The sequence below is a fragment of the Podarcis erhardii genome, assembly GCF_964252035.2.
Source record: "Podarcis erhardii genome assembly, chromosome: 2".
Taxonomy (NCBI): Eukaryota; Metazoa; Chordata; class Lepidosauria; order Squamata; family Lacertidae; genus Podarcis; species Podarcis erhardii.
Genome location: NC_138498.1, coordinates 99,813,929 through 99,826,878, shown reverse-complemented (window position 1 = coordinate 99,826,878; position 12,950 = coordinate 99,813,929). Strand labels below are relative to the sequence as shown.

General features: G+C 43.4%; 1 protein-coding gene across 1 annotated transcript in view; it reads left to right on the top strand.

Moving 5' to 3' along the window:
• The first annotated feature begins 1,678 nt into the window (after positions 1–1,678).
• TAFA1 (TAFA chemokine like family member 1) overlaps positions 1,679–12,950 on the top strand; it is a 335,805-nt gene continuing 324,533 nt past the window's right edge. Inside the window, exons 1-2 of the mRNA XM_081854075.1 lie at positions 1,679–2,578; positions 5,108–5,228. Coding sequence (XP_081710201.1) covers positions 5,117–5,228 — 112 coding nt within the window. The 5' untranslated portion in view covers positions 1,679–2,578; positions 5,108–5,116. The remainder of the gene's footprint in view (positions 2,579–5,107; positions 5,229–12,950) is intronic.

Below are 12,950 nucleotides of genomic sequence, written 5' to 3'. Positions count from 1 at the left end.
TCCGGCCCCCCACAAGGTCTGAGGGACAGTGGACCGGCCCCCTGCTAAAACAGTTTGCTGACCCCTGCTTTTGGCTGTCTTGCACTCTTTATTTTTTAATTTTTTTTACTTATGGCAAAGGAGAATCATTTTGAAAGCACATTCAGTCATGGGACCAAACTCCTTCGTTCTCCCATTTTCCCAGTTAATCTTTGCTTCCTTGCCTGCCGAATCTTACATGCTTAACCAGCATCAAATAATTTGGGGTTATTTTGTTTTCATTTTGAAACTGTTTGAGACAATTTGACATTCACATGCAAATGTTAGCACGCCTAGACAACTTTTGCAAATATCCCAAAACTCAAGAGACATGCAAGTCCATAACAAACCAACACCAAAATTCACAGCTGGGGGATACCTTTGTTGAAACCAACCAAAACAGCAAAGAAACTGTCACAAGTTTTTGAGTATTTCAGAACTCTGCATCAGGAAAGATGTTACACATAGCAGAGGCTGTCCTCACCCCCCCCCCCACTCCCTGATTTGTGTAGCTTCCTGATTGACAAAGAGCTCTGGAGAATCCAAAAGCTTGCCACCATTTTGTGGCACCTTAAGTTGACCCTAATGAAGGCATTGCCCAGTTGTGACTAACTGTGACAATCAGCATCAACTGGTGTATACTAATATGAATGCTGACAGTTGCTAACTTTTGGGCACGAACTGTATTTTAATTGTATTTACCCAAATACTAATTATTTACTCAAATACTGATTTAAAAACCCACTTTCAGAGGTACCCAGGTGAATCACATTTGAGAGTTTTTGGGACATTCATTTTTTCAATTAAAAGTTTTCAGCGGGAGAATAATGTGAAAGGAATGAAAGACGAAGAAAGGGGGGGAATGTGATAAATAGAATATATGGCTATATAAGTAATCCAGTTATTCCAATAAATGTAAAATTGTTAACAAGACATTATACTTTTTATGAATGTATTCCAAATTTACAATTTACATCTAAAAGCAATCTGTTCATATTTTGCTAGAGTTGCCATGTCTTCTATCGATTGATGGAAGAGGGTCATGGCATTATCTCTCCAGCAAATTAATACGTCTTTTAGCAGAAGTCAGAGTTTTTGGACATTCATGACAACTTAGGTAGGTAGAAAGTTTCCCTACGCTGAGTCAGACCCTCAGTCTACCTAGCTCAGCTTTGCCTACAGGTGCCTCTCCTATGTGGAGATGCTGGGGATTCATCCTGGCCCTGTGAGCTACCACTGCCTTTTCCTTGCAGAGTTTGTAACCTTGTTAATCTGTGGCAGGAAATAAGAGCCTTGCGTCCTTTAAAAGACTTAACAGGTTTCTAGCCCTCATGGTCTAGACTAGAGTCTCCTTCATCTTCACCCGATGCTGGTACAGTCTATCCACCACAGGCAGGTTCCAGCACTCTCAAAAATATGCTTTTATGCCACAGCAAAACCCGTATATCTTTTAAGATCCGCCAAAAAAGAAAAAAAGAAAAAGGTTTGTTCGTGCAGTTTTTCAGAAGATGGTCAGCATTGCTAAGCGAAAATTCTGAGCCTTCCCTGCAATACCGAAAAGGGCTCCGTATCTATATGAATGACACCCCCGCATCTGATGACTATTTTGGGTACCCGCCTTTGCTTAAAGAAGAAGAAGAAGGAAAAAAGTTGTCTTCCCACATTGGACTGTAGGTGCTTCCCTGCCCAATCTCGAGCGGATTCAAAACTCCTCCCTTCTCTTTGGCGGCGGTGGAGCAGGAGGAGGAGGAGGAAGAAGAGAGACTTGCAGAGATTAGGGTGGCAGCCAGACTTAGGGACCCTCCCGTGTTTCCAAACACCTTCCTTCCGCAGGCGTTCCAGGAGGAGGGCTGGGCTGGGCTGGGCAGGTGAGTCAGCCGGAGGCTCCCGTCTGCCAGAAGAGGGGCCGTGTCCCTTTAAAGACATGTGATACTTTCCCCCCAGCCGGGGGATGCATTGAAATAGACTCTTCGGTACTTACACCGCGCTGTATAGGCGATCTGCGCTTTTCCTACGTACATCTGCTCTTACTCCGCTCTGAGTGCATTGGAGAGAGAGAGATACATATATATAGGAAAGGGGAGAGAGGGTGGAGGTAAAAAAGGAGAGAGAGGGGTGGGCTGGTGTGTCATTAAACATCCACCGATCCTCCTCTCTAAGTGCCCTGGAAGCCTGCGAATTATCTCAAGATCACTTGAAAGGTCTCATCGAGCAGGAGGTGTCGCTCCGAGATGATTTAAAGGTGAAAATGACAGGCTTTCCACCTCTCAAAGCTTGGCTACTTTTCTGACAGCCTGGGAGATAGAGAGAGAGACAGGGAGAGAGCGAGAGAGTCTAGATGTCTTCCTCACTCTTGGAATAGGATTGCCAACGAGGACACAGAGACACAAACCAATCCCCGGTTTCGGTTTCGTGCGTCCTCAAGAAAGGCTGCTGTCGAAGATTGCCGGGCGAAACTGCACGATCCCGTGTTGTGGTGCAGATGGATTTTTTGGGGGAAAGTGTCCAGTCTTTCCAATGAACGCGAACCGGGCACTGTGCTTTGGGTTGGAATCCTCAGGTAAGGACGGAGCTGCTCGGAGGACTTCTCGGGATCCTCCCGCCGAACGAATGTCAAATAAATATACCTATATGTATCAGTAATAATAATAATAATTGTTGTTATTGTTATTCGGATGAGAGAGAGGGGGGGGAGGGTCAGATCATCAAACCCAGGGAAGAAAGGTTAGCAAAGGGAAATGTTGGCTGTGGAGAAAAGTTCATACCAATAATGTTGTTTGAAGATGGATGGTGAACGCTGGGGGGGGGGGGGGTTTGAAAAGTCCTCACTCTAGAAATGCTGCCTGAAAAGAGAGAGAATGCGAAAAGATTAGCAGGAGAAGTTCTTTTTCCCTGTCTTTCTCCGCTGTTTAAAAGACTACTCTGCTTGGAAGATCAGCCCCAGTGGAGGGGGAAGCCTCTTTTCCCCTTTAAATGTATTTGCTGATTGCTTCAGATACACACACACACACACACACACACACACACACACACCATTCATATATATATATATATATCTCCCAAACGAAAAGGGGGAGGGGCATCCATCTCTTTGAAATCCACCCAGAAGTGCATTTGCGAGGTGCTTGGAAGGGAAGGGCTGGCTGTGTGTGGTGCTTTTGTTGCTGAGATTTAAGGAAATAAAAGGGGGGGGGGAAGGAAGGTAAGCCAAAAGTAAACAGCAGGGAGAAGGAAACAACTAATTATATATATATATGCTGGGTGAGTACATCAGAAACACAGAGCAGAGAGTAAAAGGGCATCCCGCTGGTGAAAATTATGTTTTGCAATTTGGTTGTTAATTATGCTTCTCCTTTGGAGCTGGAAACTTGTGTTTGATCCATTCAGCTTCCTCCCTCCCCATTTCCCCCCTCAAAAAGAGCATCTTACAAAGAACATGCCTAAAAATTCAAAAAAGAAAGAAAGAACAATGATGGCCATGTCTTGCACTTGACACTTGCACTCCGTGACTGATCTGCCACTGGCAGTGATTTCAATTGTTAACCAACCGTGAGGACACATCACTTCTGGGGTTTTTTTTTAATACTCCTAAGCCCAACCTTCAAATGTGTGTGTATGTGTGTGTGTGTGTGTGTATGAGTTGTTCTGCATGAGAGATAAAAGAGGTTTATTTGAGCTTGAATGTCTTTTCTCCCTTCCTCTGGGGGAAAAAAAAGATGTTCATCTGATTGGATTATTAGATAGAAAATGCCATCTTGTCATTGGCTGACTAAGGAGCATGCCTGAAGTTTGATTAATTTGGCAATGTGGAATGCAGCAGAAGGTGTTGTTAAAAAGAACTGGATGGAGCGCAGCATAGCCAAGCCTTGGAAATCTGGCGATCCTTGAAGGCTTAGAGGAGAGGCTGTTAAACTTGTAAAGTTTACAAGAGGTGTCTCTGTGTGTGTGTGTGGAAATGCCCAGTGCCAGAGAGGTATCAAGTATGTCGCCCTAGCAGAGAGAGATCTCTTGCTTTGGTAATGAGGATTCCTTTCTATTTTCGATACAAATTGATTTCTGAATAGATCAGTCCTCCGCCCTTCCTCCATTACTCAGGAAATTCAGTCTAGTCCTACAAGTTTTCTTTCGACGAGACACAAAAGAAAAGGAAGCTGTGTGTGTATGGACGGATAGAACAGAGTTCTGAGAAACAATTACTTTGCTTAGCAGACAACACTGCAATTAAAAATTAATGGCCTTAGAAGTTAAAAATGATGCAGCCCCTGCCGGAGAGAGATTAGACTTGCCAGATTGTCAAGGCAGAGCTTGCTTGAAATGTGTCTTGGCACTGGATGTCAAGTTACTGTTTACAACGCGCTTTATGAAGTTCTGAGAGGGCTCATCTATATTCATCTCTCTGTGATTGCACAGGCACCTTAATGCTGTGAGATTTGGCAGTAGCATGTTCCAGCTACAACGCCCAGTTTTCCTGGTCGATTTCCATTGACTAGGAAGGCGTGAATGGCACCCTGCGATGGCACCCACTACGTCCCACATTGCTGCTATTTTGCAGGATGGATTCACTCTCAAAAAATCTTGTACGCCCAAGCGATTTGCTTGCATGCTTTGTGCGCCCATATCACAAAACAGAGTTACTCATTGGAGATATACTTGCCTAGAGTGTTTCTGATCACACCTTGAAAGTGCAATTAAAGAATGAAATGGAGTGTGGATTTCTTAGCTCGTGCCTTGAGACTGTCCCATGGAACTGACACGTCCATCATGACATGAGCTTTGGTAGGCTCAGACCTCCTTCATCAGCTGCACCTTGGTTTCCTGTTAACCTTGGGCTTCTTTTAGCACTGCTTTCATTTATGCCCCTGAATTATTAAAAGTTAATCTCGAAGCAGGCAGCTTCCTTGCATTCCTTTGGACGCACTCCTTTGTCACATGACAACTGGCAGTCTAGAAGGGGGGGGGGATTGAGGTGGGGAAGCATCCCCCCTCTACCTGTCTTCCAACATGGTTCAGATGCACATAGCATCCGAATGGAAGCAGAATGTGGATTCACTTGCAGTGGGTGCTAATTGTTGTCTACTATTTCCTTTAGAGAACGGCCATGGTCTCTGCAATGTCCTGGGTCCTGTATTTGTGGATAAGTGCCTGTGCTATGCTGCTCTGTCAGGGCTCACTTCACCACACCTTCCAGCAGCATCCTCTGCACAGACCAGGTAGGACCAGTTACAAAGATGCTGCTCTGTGTATGAGCCTATACTGTATATCAATGCAATGGGGATTAATCTGTTTCACCCCTGACATTCTACTAGCTGCTTCCTTGCATGACAATGAAATCAACCAAATATTTGCTCTCCTGCCGTGGAAAATCACAACCAATTTTTTTTTTTTGGGGGGGGGGTGTTTCTGTCAGTTTCCTCAAATTGGCATGGGAAAGCTCTTTAGATTATACTGTAGATTCTTTTTACACTGTGTGGTAAGAGAATAAGATTTCTTTCTCCTGTGGAGAAATCATGCAGTTATATAACTTTGAGCACTTTTATTTCCTGTACATTTGTGAATTGAGGCACAAGTCTCCCCTCCCTGCAAGAAAAAGAAAAGACAGGGGGCCCAATGTTTGCATTCAGATGAGAAAAGGACAGATAATCACATGCCTATTTTAGTAACTTATTTTCTCTTACATCTGTGGATGGAGACAAAAAACTCAAAACACCCACCTACCAATAACTATGCATTATCCTTTACTGCCACATGCAGGGTGAATTCTAGAATGTGGGGAGACCCGCTTGGCAATGTTGCAGCACAATCTCAGCCCTTTTACTCAGAAGTATGTCCCCCTGTATTCGGTGATGCTTATGCCCTGGTAAATGTGTTTAGGATTGCAACCTAAGCCATGCCTCCAGGAAGTCCCTTAATTCAAGCCTTATGTAACCACTTATTGTTCCTGGGATGGTTATGCCAAGTGTAAACGATGCTGCGACATGGCCTGCATTTTTGTCAAACGCTGCTATTTGTGATCATGGTGAACGAATGATAAGGCGAACGGTATTTCTGGTGGTAAAGCATGCCATGTTTCCAAGGATGCTCCATGGCTGAAAGGTGCAAAAAAGAGAGGATTTTGGTGTCGGTAATAGAAATTGATTAAGGTAAGATTGCGTCTAAGGCATTGGGTTGCATTGACATGCCTCAGATGGAAATCAAGAATGTAATATTTCAAAGCTGACCATTCATTTGGAACTTGCTTCATGGGCTTACGGTCCAGGAAATGACCCATGTGCATACAAGGCAATATGAGAAGGCTGATGAACTGGCCACTGCTCATAGGATGTGGTGAGCTTCCCACCCCCCTTTTCTCTCTCTTAGAGTTTCAAAGATGAAATGTGTGTAGTGATGATGGGTAATCATGCTCTGCAGATTTTGAGAATATCACTTTTGGCTCCAATAGATGTCAACGTCTTTATTCAATCTGATGTGGGTGAGGAAAAGGGTTCCTTTTTCTTTATAGCTGTCCTTCAGACCTGGAAGTAATAGCTTAAGAATCTTAGAAACAAAAGGGAAGGTTTGCCCAAAAGTATTGCGGTGAAATTGCTCATTGATAGCTTCCTCTAGATACAGCCATTGAATCAGAGTTGCACAGGAGCACAGTTCTACTTTTATGTCTTATATACCCATGCCATTCTCTGTGTTGTGGATTTCATATACATTTTGCTCTAGGGTGCGCAATCGATTGCTTCACTAACTGTCATTGTAATTGATCGGAGGCAGGTGGGACAACTGGTATGCGTGTCTTTCTCTCAGAGCCATCAAGAGAAGGAAACAAAGCGCCCACTGAAACAGAAAGGTGGCAGCTATTTGCCACCAATGGCAGCACAATGGACGAACAAGCCACTGTATGTATAAATAGTCAAAGAGAAAATGCAATCTCATTTTTGCACAATCAGTTGAAACAAGTGACATGATGAGAAAAAAAGAAAGGAAAGAGGGATAGACCTTCCGGTGGCTGGCAGCATTTGCCTAAGCTTGAAAAATCACCTCCTTTATGAAGCTAGAAGAGCACGGCATGGGGTGCATACAAAGTATTGGGGGAAATGGGAAATATGACATATCTTTCGCAGGGGCTGTGATACAGAGTGAAGGCTTTACAGCTGCCTCATCACCTGCTTAGGAACAGCAGAGCTTTCCCTCTTGCGAGACTTTCTGAGGCAGGCAGCCTGCACCCTACATGAGTAAGATTGATGGTCTTCTGAGTCCAGGCAGCCAATTTCAGTCTCTCAAGAAATAAGCCACTACGTTGACAGATGAGTGGAATTTGATGGAAATGCTAACCATTGATTCAGGTTGTTCCATGTCTGGATAGGAGAAGATACACTGAAAGTCCTTTAGGAAGACAGAGTTAGAGGTTCTTATGAGATTTATTTTGTCACAATACAGAAATTCTATATCTATCTATCTATCTATCTATCTATCTATCTAATCTATCTAATCTGTGAATTTGTCATCTTATTTGATAATGCAAGTGGTGGTGGTTGGGGAGTGTTGCACAACATGAAGAAAAAGGAAATGGAAATGTGTTAATGATGAAAATGAGCAGAGTTTTTAATATATTCAGCTGCAGTCCTCAAGCGATTGCTATTTTTCATATTTATATTATTAGGAATGCATCATTTACTTTGAGTTAGCCACTTTGAGTTAGCCACTGTTTAAGGAAGATTAAAACACTGCATCAAGGGGGGGGGGGGAAGAGTGAATAAAAACTGGAGAAGATGAATCGATGCATAATTTTCTAATTTCATACTGTTGTACTAGAAGGCCTTTTCTATTTTTAATAAGGTGAAAACACACACAACTGTAATTAATTGTCTGGCATACCTCCACCCCAACTATCACAATCTCCCAGCATTTTATGGCGGCTCAGTCCATAATTCTTGGTGGGGGTCTTTAATTTGTAAGAGGCCTTCCAAGTAATTTTTAAAAGCTTGACAAGAACGCGGGGAAATTAAGGAAGACAAGTCTCACTATGTCTTCCACCTCCTTGACTTGATAAATGGGAGATCTCCTTTAAAGACCATAGTGTGCAGCATTTTAAATATCACATGATTTAGTGGACTTAATCTATTGCTCTTGAATTTGGCTTTAAATAGAGCTGCATAGAGAAACCATTTCTCCAAGTGGAGGGCTAGGTTGGTGATTTTGAAACTAAAAACATGGGGAATATGGTGAGTTTAAATGCTTTTTTTTGCTAGGTTTAAAAGTACAAAGACATGTGGCCCTTGACCAAGGAATCTTAGGGTGCCACTGACTTATGCCCTGCCAATGCTGTTGTGTTGGTTCCACAAAACAAGCTTGGACAGGAGATTTGGGTGATGTCACACATGCTTCTCTACAGCCATGACTGTCATGTGGAGTGTGATTTGATTTCCTTAACTGTTGCCTTGTTTTGTGCTTGGATAAGTTTCTTCACCTTGATTGCTGCCCCTGCCTTGAAGCTATAAAAGCAAATGATTATTGGTTGTATCCAACCACGTTGTCCCGTCCAGACACTGATGTCTGAACAGCAGAACTTCCCTCTCCTCCCACCATATGCATATGTTCAGGTAACTCCCCCCAACACTTGGGAGGAGATCTGGGGGTTGCATAGAGAGATGAGGAGGGACGGGAAGTTCTTCTGCATAAGCTGAAGTCCTTGCACCAATGGGACACTTTGTTGGATGGAACTCAAAACTTTTTTGGGGTGGTGCGGGGAGAGAGTATGGCAGCACATGTGTTACCTGCCCCAGGACTGCACCACTGTAAGGCATTTCTGACATGAATCATATGCTCTAGAACAGCAATGTCCAATTGGTTGGCCACAATCGACAGGTAGATTGTCGGGGTGCTCCCGGTTGATCGCGGGAGATAAAAAAGTGATCTGCTGGTTTCCTATGAGTGAGTATGCTGTGCTGCGCTGCGCCCCTGGCACTGTGTTCCATCGCTGGCACCATCACTGCTTAGAAAGGTTGAATTCCCTGCGTCGGCGTCAGAGTGTGGGAAGGATAGAGGGCAGCAGAATTTTGTGCTAGTGATTTTATGCAATCTTCACCCCAAGAAGCTTAATAACTCTTGTCACCCCCCCTAAAAGAAGCTCAACAACTTGTGCCAACCCTTCCTAAAAGAAAGCTCAACAATGCTGGCCATTGTTTCCCCAAAAAGCTCAAGAACTCTGGCCTCCCCCCCCCCAAAAAAACCCCCTCAGCATCTCTGGTCTCACCCCCTAATGAAAGCTCAACAACAATGACAATGGGTAGATCACTGCCAGTTTTATTATACTCAGAGTAGATAGCAGTCTCTAGAGAGTTGGATGTGCCTGCTGTAGAAGTTCCCAGATTAGAATGTTACTAGTGATCTGAAAAGGGCCCCAAACAAATATGAATAAAAATCATGTGAACTGAGTTTTCTTGGGCATTCTTTGTCCAGGTGGCTATACCATTTTCCTCTTTCTTTTCCTCTCCTGCACACCTGTGCCACTTCAGCATGGCATGGAGATGGAACACATCGTAAAGGTCAATTTGGAAGTGGTGCATTGTGATGTTCGATGCATTGTGATGTTCAAGCAGTTGTTGTCGCATCATTTAAGAGCCCAGGAAGGGTTAGAAAGTGACTCTTTACAAGCTTGATGTAAGCAATCCTAACAAGAACCATGAGACATCCAGCATAGGCATCAATCTTACTATAAAATAGGTATGTTTGATGAATTGAGTCTTTGTCATTTCTGAAATGAAGTGCTCCGATCCAAATCTCCCAAACTGATGTGAGGATTAGAATGTAGATCTCAATCAGGTTTTGCACTTTGAATGTTGTGGTGCACTTATCAGTTACACACACACACACACACACACACACACACTATAATGTATCCAGAAATGTAGGTTCTCAAGAGAAAATACGTTTTGAGAGAAACCACACATTTAGCTATATAATGAAATGTGAGTTGTCAAGTGAAAATGGCGTATTTATGCAGAAATGAGAAGAAATGGATTTAGGAGTGAACCCATTTGAAAGTAAGATAGGCTGGAAATAGGCTGAGTCACCTGTAGGCTGTAGAGTGATAAACTTGGTGTGGTGATGGGGGGGGGGGTATTTCTTTGGTTGCTACAACATTATGTATTTTTGTGTTTTTATATTGTAAACCACCCTGTGATCCTTGGATGAAGGGTGGCAAAGAAATTTAATAAATAATAACAAGCAACATGAATAGAGCATACTCTAAAATCCCAACGCACAAGGTGAAACCTCCTGGTGCAATTGTGGGAATTCTCCACTTCACATACAGAATGTTCTCCTGGTTAAATAAGAGGCTGAATATGGTTTGTGGAACTGATTTGGACTGTGTGAATTAGCTCTTACAATTAAGTGCAACATATTTACATTTTTGTATTGTTTATGTATTGCATTTTAGTCACACATCGGAGTATTTGCAATTCAGGTTTCAACCCAATCCCTTCCAGTGGCCTCTATTTACCAGAACCGATCTGGATATTCTGATGCCTGGTAAATCATTTCCCCATGTCTGTCTTGGGTTCCTCATAGATTCATTTCACAAATAGTTCATCTGAACTGCTAGAGAGGCTCTGCAGGTTTCAACCAACTCCTCCAGAGCCCTAGAAGTGAGTGGGTTGGATCCTTGAGAACACAAAGTTGCAAAACTGCAACGGACCCAGAGTCATTGTATTTTTAAAGTGTGAAATCATCATGGCCATACAAAGGCTTTCTAATACAGGGGGGAAAGGTGTGTGTGGAAAACGAGAATGATTCTGCTGAAGACATGTGCAATGCTACACAGCAAGCATGTAAAGCTTCAAGTAGAAAGGCAAATCTTCAAGGAGTGACAACTACCAAGGGATGTTAGAAATAAAAGGGCAGGAACATGAAGGGGAATGTGAGCCTGCTACTCACTAAAAATGAATAAACTAGGACAAAGGACTTTAATTTCTTCACTTCAGTCCCAAATAGAGTAACAAGGCATTTCACAAACAGTTTTGAAGTATCACAAGGATAACATCTCAGAAGCCAAATTTACCTTTAAACCTGACTATAGCTCCAAATTGTTCACCTGTGATTTCAAAAATACTGGTGTCCTGGCAGTGGGTACCAGGAGCAGAACTAAATCAGAGGCAGAACCTTGACAGTTATTTTGTGGTGGGGGGAGAGAGATTGTCTGTATTGTGGATGGGGGAGCAATACATTAAGTCTGCATCATAAAATCTTAATGCAGACCTACCCAATTCATGTTTCCCGAACTGCTACATAAACCAGTATGCGGCTATCCTTTGAAATCCAAATTTCTCTGAATTTTGTGTACAAAGAAGCATGTCTTATGGGGAAATGACATTCAAAAACGCATTATATCGGGGGAAACAACTTTCTACACTGCATGTATTGGTAAAATCATGCACAAAAAATTGCAGATTAGGAGAAATTCCCCTCAAAGCATGTATAAGTTTCCATGCCGACTTAAAAAAAAACCCACAAAAAAAATCACAAACTTGTGCAGAAATTGGGGGGGGGGGGATTATGATGGCAAAGCGAGAAAGCAAAAAAACCCAAAACTGATGGATTTGTATGTCTCTAGTTTACATGACATATCATCGAAGTCACTCAGTGTGTGGTAAAGGCCACTTCCTTAGATGGCTTGAAAAAAGGAGATTGGAATATTCAACAAATAGTTATCACATTGGCTGGACGCAACTTCCAGCTTTGGAACCAGCATACCTCTGAATGCTAGCTGCTGGGGGAGAGCAGACAAGACTATTCCTTTGTGATGTCCCTTTGAGCATCCTTCAGACATCTGGTTGGCTCCTGTTGGATGCAATGTAATGGTCTAGATGGATCTTTGATCTGCTCCAGCTAAAATTGAGCAGGCCAAAATTGAATCGAAGGCTGAATCTGGTGACACCAGCAATCTCGGCCAGCTGCTGTGCTTGAAGTGGCTTATCAGGGTCCATCAACACGCTATAGGTGCTGATGCCTCTTGGGCTCTTCCTCCCCATTTTCCTGGTCATGGGCTTATGTGACAGCATAACACAAAGCCATGGTTTAATAAGCTTAATAAACCATGGTTGAATAAAGGTAAAAAGTAAAGGGACCCCTGACCATTAGGCCCAGTCGTGACTGACTCTGGGGTTGCGGTGCTCATCTCGCTTTATTGGCTGAGGGAGCCGGCGTACAGCTTCAGGGTCATGTGGCCAGCATGACTAAGCCGCTTCTGCGAACCAGAGCAGTGCATGGAAACACCGTTTACCTTCCCGCTGGAGCGGTTCCTATTTATCTACTTGTACCTTGATGTGCTTTCGAACTGCTAGGTTGGCAGGAGCAGGGACCGAGCAACGGGAGCTCACCCCGTTGTGGGGATTTGAACCGCCGACCTTCTGATCGGCAAGCCCTAGGCTCTGTGGTTTAACCCACAGTGCCACCTGCGTCCCATACCGTGCACTAAAAGGGATCACTGGGTGTATTTCCTCTCAAGACACGTATAACTTCTTCCTTCTAGTTACCAGGATAGTTTGATCTTTTCTCCTCCTTCAGTTTTAGTGTTATGGTTTTTGTTGCCCCCCACCTCCCATTTTTAATGTTTCCCTTTCCAGCCTGTCATGAAACCGAGATTTGCTAAGAGCAAGGTTTCTGCCTTCTTCTGGGATTTCACATCTTCCCCTAACTTCAAATGCTATAAACAGAGTCATTCTCTGGAGCCAAACTTAGTTTAGCATTAAAACAGTGCCGGAGACTCCTTAATGTGCTTTGGGCAGAGAGCTGCTGTGCACTTGGGCTGCAGTGTACATCGGATCTACTTTTTTTGAGTTTTATCCAGAGGGACCATGGGGAGGAATGAGAGTAAAATAGTAAACAAAGTGGCAGCAGAGCATGGAGTACATTTTTGTGGCCTATAAACTGAGGGGGAAATG